Source organism: Dipodomys merriami, unplaced genomic scaffold (genome assembly GCF_024711535.1).
Source record: "Dipodomys merriami isolate MVZ:Mamm:240054 unplaced genomic scaffold, mDipMer1.0.p SCAF_41, whole genome shotgun sequence".
NCBI lineage: Eukaryota > Metazoa > Chordata > Mammalia > Rodentia > Heteromyidae > Dipodomys > Dipodomys merriami.
Window position 1 is genome coordinate 3,808,769 of NW_027205715.1, and position 16,435 is coordinate 3,825,203.

The following is a 16,435-nucleotide window of genomic DNA, read 5'->3' on the forward strand; positions in this document are numbered from 1 at the left end:
TAAAAACCTCTCCCTGGCCTAAATAAAGACGTGCGGGGGCAGCTGGGAGCCCAGGAACACGGGCTAATTCCTGTCTTCTGTCTTCCTGCAGCCCTGATTCTGAGGCCAGAGCCTCTTCACTCTGTCCACCCTTTTTAAATTAACACTGTTTCCATACTATCCTAACGAGAATATCATACCACGACAGCATGGAGGTACTAAGTCATGCTTTTAATGTAAATTTCAATGTTTGCTACTGTCACCCGTGGTCCTCAACACTTTTTTTGTTTTTGTTTTTGTTTTGTTTTGGTCCTCAACACTTCGAAGAAGAAAGTGGGGTCAGCCCTGGGGAGAACTCCTTCGAGGCAAACTAGTCCCATGGGGGTACTGAGCATGTTGCATCATGAGGGCTGAGAACTTCTGGTCACAGAGATGATCAACCTGGAAGGCTTCCAATGAGGAAGTCCTCCTCCTGTCTAGCCTACGTCTCCAGGTTGCTCTTGGCTAGCCTTGTCTTTGCTGGTCTGGGTGCTGCTCCCTGGCCTAGCATCATGAAAGGAGGTTCTAGGGCTATTGTGGATGCTACTGGTTTTCATTGTCCAGCCTAGGAGTATGGAGAGATCAGGAGGGAGTTCATTGTTCCACTGGGGTGTGGGTCAGTATCCACTTCCTCCCCCTCCCCCAGAAGGTCTTCTTCTCAGGGCATCCTTTTGTCCTTCATCCATCCATCCGTTTGTCCATCCGTGCTCCCCAGATCCCCTTCTCCTTTGTTTCAGAGGCCTTCCGCTGCCGCCACCCCTGAAACAAAGAAGACAGAGGGTGGGCAGCTGTGGGGAGGGAGGGATGAATGTTTGGAAGGTGGGGAGGAGGATGGATAGAATATTGGAAAGAAGGGTGAATGGACAGAACTTTGGAAGGATGGATGGGGGTAGAACGTTAGAGGGATGGGATATTGGAGGGATGGCTGGAACATTGGGTGGATGGAAGATATGGATGGATGGATGGATGGATGGATGGATGAATGTTGGAGGATGGTAAGCACTGGATATATAGATAGATATAATATTAGATTGATGAGTGGAACTGTGGTGGGATGGAGGGATGGAACATTGGATGGATGGATGGAATCATGATGAAAGATGCTGAGCACTGAATAGATAGATGGAACACTGGGATGGATAGATGGATGGATGGATGGATGGATGGATGGATGGATGGATGGATGGATGGATGGGAGGTATGGATGGAATGTTGGAGGATACAGAGCACTGGATAAATAAATGGATATAATGTTGGATGGATGGATGGAACATGGGAATGGGAAATGGAATGTTGGAGGGAGAGACTGAACATTGGATGGATGAATGGATGGGTGGATGGGTGGGTGGGCAGGCCAGGAAGCTGCACAGGGGAAGGAGAGGGACACTCATCCTCAAGACTCACAGTCACCTATGGAGTGAGTTAATAGTGTCTTCCAAAAGATATGCCTAAGTCCTAACCTTGACACATTGGAATTTGGCCTTATTTGGAAACAGAGTCTTGGCAGATATATTAAATTAAGGATCTGATCAGCCTTGATTTAGCAAAAGGAGAGGAAGGGGAGATGTGACAGGCAGAGATATGGACAAGGCCAGGTAGAACGCAGGTGGGATAACAGACACCAAGGGTAGCCAGGAGAATGGTGGAATGCTGTCACCCACAGAACCTTGGGAAGAACCAGGCCTTGCCAGCACCTTGGTTCTCCACCTCTGGCTTCCAAATTATGAGAGAATGCAGCCCTGCTGTCTTGAGACATCTTGTGTGTGCTCCTTCATCCTGGCAGCCCCAGGAACGAGCCCTGATGTCAATGAGCTAAGAATCCTGAGTCCTTTGAAGACAGTGGAGAGGAAGACAAGAGGCACAGGGGCCCTGTCCTGAGTCCTCTGCAGCCTCTGAAGGCCCCTTTGGCTCCCTTAACTTTGCTGACCAAGCCACGATTGCCAGCATTACAGAGTTGTTACCCCTCACCCCCATGAGATTTGCACTGTGACTGTGGGTGGGGCCTTTAGATCTCTGAGCTCCGGACAGCTCTACTCTGCACCCCCCACGATGGCAGTGAGCCCCATGAGAGACCAGTGTGTCCCTCCCTGAGGTGGAAGGCTCTCCTTCTCATGTTGTTGTTATGGCAACCGTGAACCCTAACACCTCTCTCCTGGCTTTTCTGTCAAGACCAAGGCCTACAGTCAGCTGCTGGCTTGTGTACCTGGCCACAGTGCTCCACTGGCTTCAGAGTACTCATGAAGACCATTGACCCCCATGGGGCTGGGGTTGGACACAGCTTTGCAGACTCAGTGGGGAGCATCACTGGGAAGACTGTCACTCAGAGTAACGTCATGTGTCCAGGATGGAAAAGGGGCTGCCACACCCACAGGCCACGGGCTGCTTTGTTCACCACGAGAACTCATCACAGGCCTGCATGCAGTGGGGCTGTCCATCGGTAATTGTTGAATGAAAACATGATTGTCTACAATTGTTTTTTTGGGGGGGGAGACACATGAAGTAAAGAAAGAGCAGGCTCTGCCCATCACCTACTCTACCTGGCCTCAATCCTCTGTCCTCCAGTCCTGGCTCAGGACTGAAATAGAAAGCAGCACATACCTCCCTAACCCAGCTGCAAGAGAGGGACCCCTCCCAGCTCAGGAGTGTTGGAGCCCACAGATCTGATCCCTAGGGACACCCATTCCTTTCCTTTCCCCATCACCAGGGCTTGGCTCAGCCAAAACCACTTGTCCTGCTACCAAGGGCTGGAGCCAGATATCTGGGGATGCTGCCAACAGGAAGAAGGTATTCACTTGACCTTAGGACTCCTCTGGATAGAAGCTGGAAGCCCAGCCTGAGTGGCAGCCCTGTCCACCATCTGGCTCTGGCTACCTGGATGGGCTGATGAGAAAGGAGATAGAGCAGGAGGGATGCTCAGCTCCAGGGATGCCAATTGTGTCCCAAACTCAGACCCAAGAATACCCAGCAGCCCTCAGGAGATGCACACAAGGACCCATTAACGTCTCACTTACTGGTCTGCACATCACACGTCTCTAAGGAGCCCGGCTGCTGCTGCAGAAGGAAAAAAAGGGGGGGAAGTCCATGACTGCCTCATCAGCTTCCCCAACCCATCTCCTTGGCTCACCTGGGAGTCAAAGTGGGGGTGCTATAAGAGAACCACAGCAAGTCACCTGCTCAGCGGGCCAGGTCCTACTGTTGAGGGACCAAGAGGCCCAGGACTTGGTCAGGCCTTCCTTCCTCTCTGCTGGACCTACACTGTTCACAGGTGGACTGGGTAGTACTTCTCTGCCCTGGGGCCCCAACCTCAGTAGATGTACATGGAATCAATGTGTGTGTGAAGAGGGGCAAGAGGCAAGGCTGATTCCCCATGTCCTGGGCTCGCTATTGCCCCCTACCTGAGCTCCCAAGATGCCCCTCTTCCTGCAACCTAGAGCTTCCAGCCCCCAGGTGCAGCACTTACCAGCTCCCCAGCCTTCCCGTGGAGTACAGGCTGTGGAAGGGCCATCTCCAGCCTGCGTAGGAGCCACACCATCAGCCTGTGATGAGAGGGAAGGGGCTGATTCCCAGCGGAAAGGCTGGAGGGTAACTGTGGCCAGAGTCACTCGCGGCAAGTAGATAACAAGCCTTCCAGAGCGGACCCCACTTCTCAACCCCTGACTGCCAAGCCCTCCTGTCCCCACCCCTCCCAGGCAAGTTCTGGCTTCAGCTCAGGTCCCACCAGGCTGCGTGTCTGGTTTTCCATCCTGCCTCTCTCCTCCAGAACTGCATATCAGGCCTCTCATGTGCATGCTCAGTGTACTTGGAAAACCCCTCCTTGGGTGTGCGTGCATGCATGCATTCATGCACACATGTGTGCTGGTACTTGTTATTGAACTCAGGATCTAGTGCGTCGCTTAGCTTTTTCACTCAAGGTTGGCACTCTACAACTTGAGCCACAGCTCTACTTCTGGCGTTTTGCTGGTTAAGTGGGGATAAAGGTCTCACTCACTTTTCTGCCCAAGCTGTCTTCAAACCTTGATCCTCAGATCTGAACCTCCTGAGTAGCTAGGATTATAGGCCTCAGCTACCAGCACCTAGCTCATCATACTTTTAAATGTATGTAGACTCTGCCCAAGCAAATCTGATTCCACTTGTATATTCACAGATTTACTTATGACAAGCCAGAGGATGTGCATACAATGGTACTGACTACAGCCAAAGTGTGGAAAGGACCCAAGTGTCCACTCAGTGGAAAAACAAAAGCCCATGTTTCCAATGGACTGGGGCAGTGTATGGCTGTTTGCAGCTAATAAAACCATAGAACAGAGATTAAGTGTATGAAATTACCTTATGGTACATTTGTAAGTAAAAAACAACAACCAAAAAACCCTGACAAGAATGCATATAGTTTGCTCTCACTAAGTGTAGAGTTTGACTTGGTTTTTCTTGGCTTAGGATAGGGATTCTCTATGCAGCCCTGACTGGCCTTAAACTCACAATCCTCCAGCCTCAGCCTCCTGATGCTTGGGATCTCAGGTGTGCATGCTCTAGGTGTGTTCAAAGGAAAAGGGCAGTCACCAGCTTGGCAGATGGAGGAAACAAGGGGATGGGGTGAGAAGTTGCTGATGTGGTTGCCTGGGGAAGCTTCTAGAGAGTGGCTGAATCTTCTCTCGGATACATGTGTTCATTTATAACTTAAGAAAATAGTTTTGTGAAGGTCGGGGCCTGGGGCTAAGAAAATCCAGCTCCCTGAGGGTGGTATGGCACTTTCGGGGTTGTGGGGAGGGGGTGGGGAAGCTTACTTAGCAGGGTCTCCCGGTGGTGGCAGGGAGGATGTCTGAAAGCCAGGCTGGGGTTCTGGACACAGCTCCTCCTCGAGTTCAAGGGGACCCGGGTTGGGCAGGGCGGGGCTCTCTGTGAGCTCCATCTCCAGTGATGGTTCTGGGAGTTCTAGGCAGCAGGGAGGCAAGTAGTCAAAGACCCTGTGGCAAGGCGTCAGGGTACAGAAGCCAGATTGGAAGCACTAGCATTCCTGCTGAGGAGCCCCTTGGGAGCCCCCAAACAACCTTAGCATCAAACCCACCTGGGATGGGGAGTGAGCAAAATCTTCCAAGTCTATCTCTGGCCTGCAGCTTCCCAGCTCAAACTAGGGAGGAGGGTCCACTGCCCCCAAAAGAAGCCATGCCTACCAAGCCTTATGCAACCTTAAGTGCAGGCTAGGAAAGTGGTTCCAGTCTCCCCTCCCCACCCCCCACTCCCCACCAGCAATCAGGCAATCATATTCCTGCCAAGCCCTTAGTGCAGGCTAAGGGCTTTCCTAGAGATCCCTAGTTCCTAGTTTGTTCCCAGCCTAGGCTGTGACCACCACCCCAGGCAGCCCTCCCAGTACCTGGGGCCAAGACAGCATCCACAGGCTCAGCTTTCCAGGCCTGGATTAGAAGTGAGGGGACAGGCAATGCATCACAGCAAGTCCTGAGCACATCCCTGAGCACACCCCCAGTTGTGCCCCAGCCGGAAGCCTTTGCAGGAGGGCTCTCAATTCCCAAGCCACAGGGCAGTCATTCTTCCCCACCCCTCAACCCCTCAGTGGGCCCTGGGTTTCAGAGGGGAATAGGCTATTGGAGTATGCACCCCCCCTTCCAGGGTTCTGACCCCCCCGCCAGGAGGTCAGATGTCACCTCTTCTACTCACCACTTACCTCTGTGGGTTTCGGGGGCTGAGGCAGCACCTTCTCCAGATTCTGCTCCAGCCACCTGATCAGCCATGGACCGGGTCTGTGGAGGAGCTAGTGGTCAGCTGAGGGGGTGCCCTATAAGAGGGGTCTACCATACTACCCTGACTGCCTGCTGGGGCTCTAGGCCACACCAGCCTTCCTTGCTGCAGCAAGGAGGCAGCAGACAAATGAGTGAAGGAATGAGTGGACCAGATGACTGATCCAGTGGAATACATGACTGGATTTCTGGCATAAATCCCAAAGTGGAAGTTTCAGGCTTACTTTGGAGGCCCACCGCATCCTGAAAACCTCTCCATTGATTGGCAACATCTACAAATGAAGGGCTTCAGACAAAAACCTGCATTTTTGACTTATGTGTTTGCTGTTTTGTCACAACACAGCGTTTCATGAGGTAGCCCAGACTGGCCTCCACCTCAGGATCCTCCTGCCTCAGCCTCCCCAAGAGCTGGGATAATAGGTGTATACCATGTTTGGATTGATTTCTGGCTTTTCTTTTGGGTGTTGTTTGTTTGCTGGTATTGGAAGTTCAACTCAGGATCTCAGATGCTTGCTGATTAGCACTCTACCACTTGAGCCATGCCTCTAGTCTGGCATTTGCTGGTTACTTGGAGACAGAGCCTCACAGGCTTTTTTGCCCAGGCTGGCTTCAAACCTTGATCCTTTGACTATCAGCCCTCCTGAGGAGCTAGGATTATAGATGTAAGCCACCAGCACCCAGCTTCTGGCTTTTCTTAAAAAGCTGGAGGCTCTAACCACACTGGGCCTGCCTGGCACCAGGCAGAGGCAGTTGGATCTGAGCAGGGCTCCTTGGTAGAGTGGGGTATAGGGTTTTCATCTGTCACTGTCCCCACCCAGCCTGCCACCCTCACTGAGGGGACAGCCACTGACTCTGTCTGTGATCCGCATGCCCTTCCAGGCTCCACACGAGAGCACCTGCATGAAGCCCATCTGTGAGGAGCTGACCCGTGCACCTGTCCATTCTCAGAAGGGGACACATGGATAGCACATGTGCATTGTCCCATTTGATGGAAGAAAAAAGCAAGATCCAGAAGAGGGCAGAGGCTGCTCAAGGCTACACATGGAGGTGGCAGCATTAGACTCTGGCCTTGACCCAGGCTCTCAGCTCTGGACCACGCACCCCACACAATGGTGACACTCGGTGACATGGACTTACCCAGCATCCTGATCCCCAAGGGCCCCATCTGCAGATGAAAAACAGGAGGAGGACAAGGCTGTTCAATGGGTGTTAAGCTGCAGTTAGACAGATGTCAGAAGTTCTACTGTGCAACCCCACAGTGGGGTGACTGCGTAGTCACTGAGGGCTGTCCAGCTCAAAAAGGTTCAAAGAAGAATTTTGAGTGCTTTTGTTTTTGTCTGAGGAGATGGACAGATTTGACCCAATTATACAATGTCTACTTGTAGTGAAATGACATGGCACCCCATTAACACATACAGCTTTTGTGTTTATGTATCGGTTGAAACAAATGCAATGAAAAAGAAGAAGAATTGACAAATTGCAAATAAAAGCATAAAAACAATGAGGAAGGAAGGAAAGGAGTGGGGAAGGGAGGGGGAAGGAGAAGAAAAAGAGGAAGGAAGGAAGGAAGGAAGGAAGGAAGGAAGGAAGGAAGGAAGGAAGGAAGGAAGGAAAGAAAAGAATGGATTCAAAGAGGTAGTCAGCTGCAAGAGAAGGCACAGAGCCCAGCAGATCTGGAGCAGGCACCATCTTTCCAACCAGAAAATCAGTGGGAAGCTCCAGCCATGCAGACATCCTAGGGCAGGGCCCATCCCAAGCAGCCCCTCAGCTCCCTTCTGAAAAGCCGTCCTGCCTCTTGGTCGTACCTGTGTCTCCAGCATCGCAGAGCCCCTTGATGTGTTCTCCATCCTGCTGGATGCAGACAGCAGACATGGCAGGGAGCTGGGGACAGCCTCCCAACCTGCCCCCCAGCCCACCTGCAGCACCACAGTACCTGAGCTGTGTCCTCTGCTCCGGCAGCGGCTGCCCTGCTACTGCAGACCGGCTGTGGCACCACCTTCTCCATGCCCTTCCAGAGCCAGGTTAGCACCCAGCTGCTGGGACTGCCAAGGGACAAAGCCACCAGTCCATTCTCAACCTTGCTCCATGAGCAAAGTAGCCTGAAGGACTTGGCTTGACTGTCACCTCTCTGTGAGACTTCAGATGTAACACCTCCCACCTGAGTCTCTCTCTCTCTCTCTCTCTCTCTCTCTCTCTCTCTCTCTCTCTCTTTTGTTGTTGTTGTTGGTCCTAGGGCCTGAACTCTGGGCCTGGGCGCTGTTCCTCAGCTCTTCAGCTCAAGGCTAGTGCTCTACCACTTGAGCCACAGTGCCACTTCCAGCTTTTTCTGCCTATATGGTGCTGAGGATTTGAACCGAGGGCCTCATGCATGCGAGGCAAGCACTCTACCACTGAGCCACCTTCCCAGGTCCCCCACCTGAGTCTTGTATAAATGGGGGACACCAGTCTCTGGTGAGGCCTAGTATGCCCCTTGTTGTTTGGGGTCAGCATGGTGCAGCCCAGTGAACCACCATGTCCTGCCCTGCACTCTCATACTTGGTGCTCTAGAAGAGTTGAGGTGTCCCCCGCTGGTCAGCTCCCCTGGAGGGTCCCAGGCCCCCCTGCCCAATGCCAGCCCCAGCATCACATGCGCAAGGTTTGACAAGCACCTTGGCCGGCAGGAAGGCCATACGAGGTGGGATTTCTGAAGCACTGACTTGGGCCTGAGATGCCTCTGGCCCCCATAGTAAGGAAGCTCATCAGCCATAACCCCACCCTCCCTTTCCTCTGGCCTAGGAGACCCTATGTTCCCTGGGAAATTCCCTGGTTGTCAGGAAGTGGGGACGCAGACCCTAGGGAGAGGAGGGGGAGTACCTGTTCTCTCCAGGAGTCACAGCGACCTGTGTCTGGAGAGCTGTGGGTAGGGAAGGAACAGCTTCCTGGGTCTCTGAAAAAAATTTTAAAAAGATAAAAGCCCCCCAGCCTTCACATCTAGGCCCCCAGAAAAGCCTACTTCCACCCTGCTGGGGAGAGCAAGTCAGAGGCAGGGAGGAATACACCCCCAAGGAGTGGGAAGCTGAACAGTGTCCAGGAGCCTAGCTTCCCTGAGCCTCGGTTTCCCCACCCATGAACCAGGCTGCTTGTGAGGCTCTGAGGAGAGGACTCCTCCCCCCTGCCCTCTTGGTCTGCATCCCAGCACTCACCCTGGAAGCCTGGGTCGAACTCAGCCACTTCCTCCACATCAGCTGGCTCTTCATGAGGCTGGTGGGTTCAAACAGTACCAGGTGAGCCCAGGTGAGACCTGCCTGACTCCTCCACAAGGGAACCCCAGCCCCCAAGCCCTCTCTCACTATCATCTCTGCAAGTCCTAGGGGCTTCACTTCCCACTTGCATCACATCCTTCCTCCCAGCCCAGGGTCCTCTCACCCAGAGCGGAGGCTCATACCCCAAGAGGGGCCCCGGGAAGCTCCTAACTTCAGTGGCCAAAGAGAGGGGAAACAGAGTTACAGAGGATTAGGACTTGTGAAGGGAAAGGAGAAAGGGAAGGAGCTGTAGACGCAAGCCTCTCCCTCTTCTGGCCCAAACTTTCCTTCCTCCCTAGCAACTGGGAGGGTCCCGTTTCTGCCATCTGCCCCTCTGCCTCTGCAGCCACACCACCTGCTATTGTGCATACCTGTGTGCACGCAGATTAAGTGTAAGTCACATAGATTTATATAGATACACAAATAGAAGCATGACACATCTACACCCATACAATAGTGGCACACAAACATAACCATATGTATGTGTGCACATGCTAAGTGCATCAGCACACATACATGTGAACACATGTCTAGACACAAAGTATACTTTTGTGCATATACAAATGCATGCACACACTGGCAATACACCCATTGTGTATACACGCACAGATGCATAGACTTGCTAGTATGTACAGATTGTGTAGACACATTTGTATATTTACATAGACATAGAAAGATGGTATACACATACATATATATGCTTAGCCACAGAAACAGACACAATGATGTGTGCATGTTCACACAGGCACACAAACGTGCTACTGTGCATACCTGTGTGCATGCAGATTTACATGTAAGTCACATAAGTGTACTTGCTTAGATACAAACTTCTGTATCTAAAACCATACCTGAGCATACATAGACACATAAAATGTGTCTATATATTTATGCACACAGACACATAAAAATATGTACACATACCTGTGCACACACCAACATCTGGATATATTTGCATACTCAGAAACATATACATATATGCACACAGAAGCATGGCACACATACACACGGAACTATAGAAACACTAACAGACACATAATTAAGACACATGGATATGAAAGCACGCATATATTGGCATCATGCCTACTTTGCAAATTCAGATGCATGCACACAGATATAATGCCACAGACATACCACCTGCACTTGTATGCTCATAGGTATATACACACACAAACCCTGTGCCTCTTCCTAAACATGCTCTCAGTAATGGCCTCTCCTCCTCTAGAAATGCTGGCTTCTGTGTCTCCCTCAGTTAAAACCCTGCCCAGAGCTGTGTCTAGGATGAACTGCTGACAGCTTCCCAGCTCCAAACTTAAGATTTTGCTCTCCTCTGAACTCCCATGATTCTCAGTCAGATACACTGAATGAAATCTGCTTAACTGAGTCTCCTAAATTACCTGTCATCAGGCTCCTGAATGAATGAGATGCAGATCTGGCAAGTTTTGATATGCTTAAAGGAAAATTCTAGAAAAATGCTCCTCAATATGTGGCACATGGACTAGTGCTAGTCTGCAAACTGTCAGTGGTCCATGATGGCTAAATAGGTTGTACCAGAGTATATATTAACTCCTTGCTTTCAACATTAAGTTGGAATTAAATGGTGTGCTTGCTTAGTTCCATAGTGCCTTTACATTCTAGAGTAATGCTCTAATCTCATCATGGAAGATAACAGATCATGCACTGGCTACTTTGCAGGACTGTTGCACTTTAGAGGATGGTAAAATATGATTCCTGAGTATTAGTCAGCCTTTTGCTTGTTTTTATAAATAAAGTTTATTGGCACACAGCAATGCTCATTTGTTTAGCCCAGCATCTTTCATATTATGTGGCAGAGCTTAGTAACTAATAGACATGTCATGGCCCACAAAGCCTAAAGTACTTCCTTCAGATCTATTTAAAGATACAACTCTGGTGTTCCTGTCCAATCTCTGAGCCTTTGTGGCCCCATTAGTACAATCACTAGACCAGACAACCACCACATGTCCTTCCAGCTCCAACTTTCTCTGCTGTAGAAGATTCATGGGGAACAAGTGGCCCAAGCTGGGAAGTCACCGAGCAGCAAAGCCAACCTGCCTCACCTCCTCCCCCTCCTCCCCCTCCACCTCTTACCAGGGCCTCATCCTCTGGTACTGCCTCCTTAGGAGCTGCTTCAGGCTCAGGCTGTGGCTGTGGTTCTGGCTGTAACTCCGGCTCTGGCTGCAGCTCTCCCTGTGGCTCTGGCTGTGGTTCTGTTATTTCCTCCTCCTCCAACTTGGTTTTCTGGGGAGTTCCTGGGGGCTGAGGCAGCACCTTCTGGACCCAGCCCAGCATCATCTTGACACACCTGTAAGGGCCAGAGAGCTCGTGGCTGTGCCAAGCATGGGGGTCACTTCTCTGAGTTATCACATTTTCTTTTTGACTCATCATCTTTAAAAATATTTCTGCAACTATGTCCCCAAGTATGTATTTATCACATTGAAATACTCGAGGCCAGAAACCTACACGCAGAAAGAAGTTGGTAGAGGGAAATATGTTAAGTAAGTTAAGGTACTCAATAATTGAATACATGAACCTATCTAAAAAAAGTAAATGTCCTTAAACTAAGGAGGTATATGTGCTCTAGGGTTCTTATGAGACAGTCCAGGCCTCAGTTTGCTTGTCTGTAAAATGGCAGTATTGTTTGGTACCTACCGCACAGGCAGATTGTGAGCAGAAAATGAATTGCCAGAGATAGGCACCTGCTGAGGGTTTCACAAAAATTGGCCATGGCCAACTTCGGTGAGACATTAAATGAACACGCTAACTGTGGAACTTCATGTACCATAGAATCTCACAGTCAATTTTTTAAAAGTACATTATGAGACCACAACGTCAACCTATGCTCTTGTTTTTTTTAATTCATAAGGTATTTACAATGCCAACCGAAACTCTTTTTTATGGTTTTCAGTGACACTTCAATCTTATCTTGGACCTGTTCAATATCTAGTCCGCTGACCTTCAGGGACTGGCCAGTGGAACTGAGTCCCTGCAGGATGACCCGGCCCAGCTGGCACCATCCAGGCCAATGAGTACAAACTCTCAGCCCAGGACAAGCCCCTCCACAACCACACTGGACACAGGCACACACCAAACCACACTCTGCTTACCACTGCTTTCTGCTAGAAATGCCAGCCCCAGATGAAAGGGCAGGACGATGACCTGGGTCCCTACCATCCATCCACAGTGCCAGCTTCCCGCATCTCCAGGCCATGCTGCCCCACCTACCTGCAGCCCTGACCTCTGACCCTATTCTGACCTCAGCCATGCAGCCTTTCTCCCAAGAGGTTGTGGTAGAAGTGAAGTTCAATGGGGAGTCAGATCAGCCTCCAAAAAATACGAACTTGAGCCAGATATGACCCTTCTTTTCCACTTTCCTGGTGAGTGTGCATGTGTGTGGCAGAGGTAGGCACAGAGATTTCCAAGGTCACACACTTGGGAGCTCAGATTCCATGAACCCCAGCCAGCCCACAGCAGTCCCATGGGCATGAATCCAGCTGAATCTCCCCCTCCCCACCTTGATCACTCTCACCATGCCTGCCCCACCCCCAGCAAGGGACATACTCTCATCTTTGGAGCACAAACAGGTCAGCAAGTGATCAAGCCCTGTTTACATGCAAGTCTGCCCAATTCCAGCTGCTGCACATCTGCGAGGGGAAGGGGGGACGGGTACAGGGTCTTGACATTTGCTCAATGACAACAATCCTGTCTTGCATTTCTAAGCCTTCTAGAAATGACCAAACAAGCCACCACCAAGAACAGTTTTTCTTCTTTCCCTTCCCCACCCCCACCCTCACACATCTTGCTTCCCTGGCTCTGCTGATTCCACTTTGATGAGAGAGGTCCAGGCCAGAAGGGAACCTTCCGGCAAGATGGCCTGGAAGACTATGGTGTCAAGCAGCCTTTTTGGAAGCTTTGATGAGCTGGAGAGAATAGAGTTTCCTAGGTCCCCACTCCCATCCGCCGGAGGTTCCTGGAACCTGCATTTCACAAGCTGGTGATTATAATGCATGCTATAGTCCCTAAAATGCCAGGTCTCCCACCTGCACGATTTCATGGTGCTAAATGCCTGGCAAGACGCTAAGCATGGGGTCTCCCTAGGGCACCCCCTCAACCTCCAACTGAGTTACCTGGTCTGATGCCAGCTGCCGGCTGGGAGTTGTCTTTTTACTGCTGCTCAAAGCTGGCCTCTCCAACACAGGAGGGATTAATTGGCAATAGCTAGACAGGTCGTGTGTGCAAAGGATTAGTGGGTATGGGAAGGGGGGGGCGGGGAGGCAATTGACATCTGGGGAGCAAGCAGCACCTCTCCGCTGTGGTGTCCAGCAGGAAGCTAGGTCCTAGATTTGGGCCCCTTCCCTGGCTTACCAGAGAACCTGCCCAGGTCCCGGGACCTGACTCCTCACATACCAAGGCCAAGCCACAGAGAAGCTCCTGAGAGAGCAACAGCTTGGAGCCCTGTGTGTTCTGGAAGATACCACAGACATCAACGGCTCTGCAGCTCAGTGAGCAATGCAGAAGATGTACCCCAATTCTCCAGTCCCAAGCTGGGGCTCAGTAGGCTCTTTGCCAATAATAGTCTTCAATAGTTTGACCTCTGACAAAGCGGCCCCTGGCCCCAGTGGACCATTTAGCTCAAATCTGTATTACCCAGGGCTCTCCATAGAAAAAAAACAATGACAATACAGCCCCCCCAAGGGCGCCTGGTACAAGTCCCAGAGTCTAAGAAACAAAGATCCCAGGCAGCCACTGGAGAAAAGAGAACCAGAGAGAGGATTCCTTCCCATTGTTCACCTTCCAGTTTCAGCCGGTTCCATCTGGTCCCAGATGATTGGATGGTGCCCTCATTAGGGGTGGGTCTTCCACACTTAATGAGCTGCCAATCTTCTCTAGAAATACCCCTCATAGACTCACCCATAACACACTATAGTTCTCTGAACATCCCTCAGTCAGGTCAAATTGACACGCTACATTACCCATCTCAGAACCTAAGTCCTCTCAGGTGACTGACTGCACCCAGAAACTGCTTCTCCTCAAAAGGAGACGGAGACCTCTGCAGAAGGTGTACAAGGAGCAGAGGCCTAGGGGGAAAGGGCTCAGAGAGTAGCAGGAACAGGATGAGGGATGGGGCCAAGGGGTATTCACAAAGATGTAGGGGCTGGACACGACCAGCTGACATTTTTGGAGCTCTTCCTGTGTGCCTGGAAGCAGGCTGATCTTGGCATTTTGAACAAAACAGATTTAGTACCTGCCCTGAGGGCATGGGCAGAGGCAGAAAGGAAGAAGTCAAAAAGGAAATAAACAATCATTGCACAGTATTGGAAAAATCAGAAAAGAAAGCAACAGGGCAGAGACGTGGGTGATGGGCAAAGGGCAGGCAGGCCTAGGAGAAGCCCAAGGAAAGGGGCTGAGACCAGAAATGCAATAAGACTCAGCTGCCAAGATCCAGGGGACAGTGCTCCAAGCCACAGAGGGCAGAGCTAGAGTAAAGTCCCTAGGCTGGAATGAGCCTTGGGGACCAAAAAGGGAAATAGGGGGATGGAGTGGGAAGATCTCGATGGATTCAGGGAAGGGAGAGATGAGGCTGAGAGGTGGGTAGGGTCAGATTCCATAGGATCTCTATGCCACAGTAACAGTGATGCCCAGGCTGGCCTTGAACCATGATACTCCCCATCTCTACCTCCCAGGTGTTCTTTGTTCATTTGTTTTTATTGTTATTATAAAGATGATTACAGAGGGGTTACATTTACATAAGTCAGGTAAAGAGTACATTTCTTTTTGGACAATGTCACCCCTTCCCTCACTCCCAGTTTTTCCCTCCCATCCCTACTCACAAGTTGTACAGTTCACTTTCAACAGTGTCTAGTGAGTACCACCGGTGCATTTTTTCACCCTTAGTCCCTCCATTTCTGTGCCCCTTTTACCCTCCCACTGACAGATAAACAAGACAGAAAGAAAACAAAAACAGCAACAAAAAAACTCTTGTTTTCATATCCTGAAGTTCCCTTCGATGAATATTATTGTATAGGATCAGATGCACATAAGCATTGTGCCTTTGTTCCTTTGGTTTCTGAGAATGGTTCTTGCTGTATGGTCCAGGTTGGCCTTAAGCTCAAGTGTTGGTAATATAACAGTGCATTACCACCACATCCAGCTTCATGCTTTTTTACTTTTTTTTTTTTAGGTTTGAGACCAGGACTCAAATTTGGTACATGCCACTTTTGTTGACTAGTGCTCTACCAACTGACCCACATCTCCAACCTTCATGTTTTACTTTTTAAATGATTTTGTCAATTGTAGAGCTTAAAGTCAAGGCCTGGGAACTATCTTTGAGCTTTTCTGTTCAAGGCTAGTGCTTTACCACTTTGAGCCACAGCACCACTTCCAGTTTCCTAGTAGTTAGTTTGAGATAAGAGTCTCACGGACTTTCCTATTTGGGCTGGCTTCAAACTGTGATTCTCATATCTCAGCCTTCTGAGTAGCGAGCATTACAGGTGTGAACCACCAGCACCCGGCTTCCTTTCTAAGAAAGTGCTACTGTTTTGCAGGTCCTAAGTAGTGGAGGGTCTTGATTTACAAATTACTAGTAATGTCTATGTGTTTTCTGTATTTTTATCTATTATATAACTTTAAGAGTTAAAAACTAAGCTGGGGCTATGATAGTGTGATAGTGGAATCTCAGGGAAGGTTTTCTGCTCAGAGCAGGACTTGGGGATGTTATTCAGGTTTCCCATGAAGGACAAGGAAAGGAACAACTAGGAACCAAGTCCTACCAGGTCTCTGGTAGTGGCTGAGTACTTGGAAGGATAGATGCAAAGCATATCCCAATACATGCAAATGAACCAAGCTCTCCCAGAATTTGTTTGTTTGTTTGTTTTATCTGTGGGGGAGGGAGCCAGGGGGATCTGCCTCCAATCAGGCACCACAGCCTGACTTTCCTGGGAGAAAGGAGGCCTGGGGTCCTGCAGGCGGCGGGTGGGGATGAGTATCAGCTCCTAATCCTTGGCCTGCTGAGGCCACCACTCTCCCTTATCCCTGCACTGACCCTGGATTCTGGCTACAGCTAATCTCCAGCCCTAGAGCCCCAAGGGCCAGCAGACAGTGCAGTAGCAACATGCTCCTCCCTGAGGTTTGCGGGAGGGGACAGCCTTAATGCAGGGCCTGGGATCCTTGTGGCCTAGAGAGAGGTCTATTAATCCAGCATCACACAGCTTGAGGTCAGCTCAGCAGCTGCCCCTGGCCCACCCAAGCCTGGTCTTTAAGAAGGCTGAAGGGGAGTGGCCCAGTGTCTGGGTACCGTAGCGACGTTGCTAAGCGCAGCGCCCTCACAATCCAGCTGCAACGGGCATTGTCTCTGCACAGTGTTCCCTTCTG

The 16,435-nt window shown here is 50.5% G+C and overlaps 1 protein-coding gene across 1 annotated transcript in view; it reads right to left on the reverse strand.

Annotated features, from left to right (window-relative positions):
• The window catches only part of Cngb1 (cyclic nucleotide gated channel subunit beta 1), a 53,654-nt gene extending 41,862 nt beyond the window's left edge, over positions 1 to 11,792 (reverse strand). Inside the window, exons 1-9 of the mRNA XM_069992284.1 lie at positions 11,764 to 11,792; positions 11,156 to 11,369; positions 7,574 to 7,619; positions 6,906 to 6,933; positions 5,696 to 5,750; positions 5,387 to 5,426; positions 4,800 to 4,947; positions 3,479 to 3,554; positions 3,030 to 3,066 (exon numbers count right to left, since the gene is read on the reverse strand). Of these exons, the coding sequence (XP_069848385.1) occupies positions 3,030 to 3,066; positions 3,479 to 3,554; positions 4,800 to 4,947; positions 5,387 to 5,426; positions 5,696 to 5,750; positions 6,906 to 6,933; positions 7,574 to 7,619; positions 11,156 to 11,369; positions 11,764 to 11,792 (673 nt within the window). The remainder of the gene's footprint in view (positions 1 to 3,029; positions 3,067 to 3,478; positions 3,555 to 4,799; positions 4,948 to 5,386; positions 5,427 to 5,695; positions 5,751 to 6,905; positions 6,934 to 7,573; positions 7,620 to 11,155; positions 11,370 to 11,763) is intronic.
• Positions 11,793 to 16,435: the final 4,643 nt, after the last annotated feature.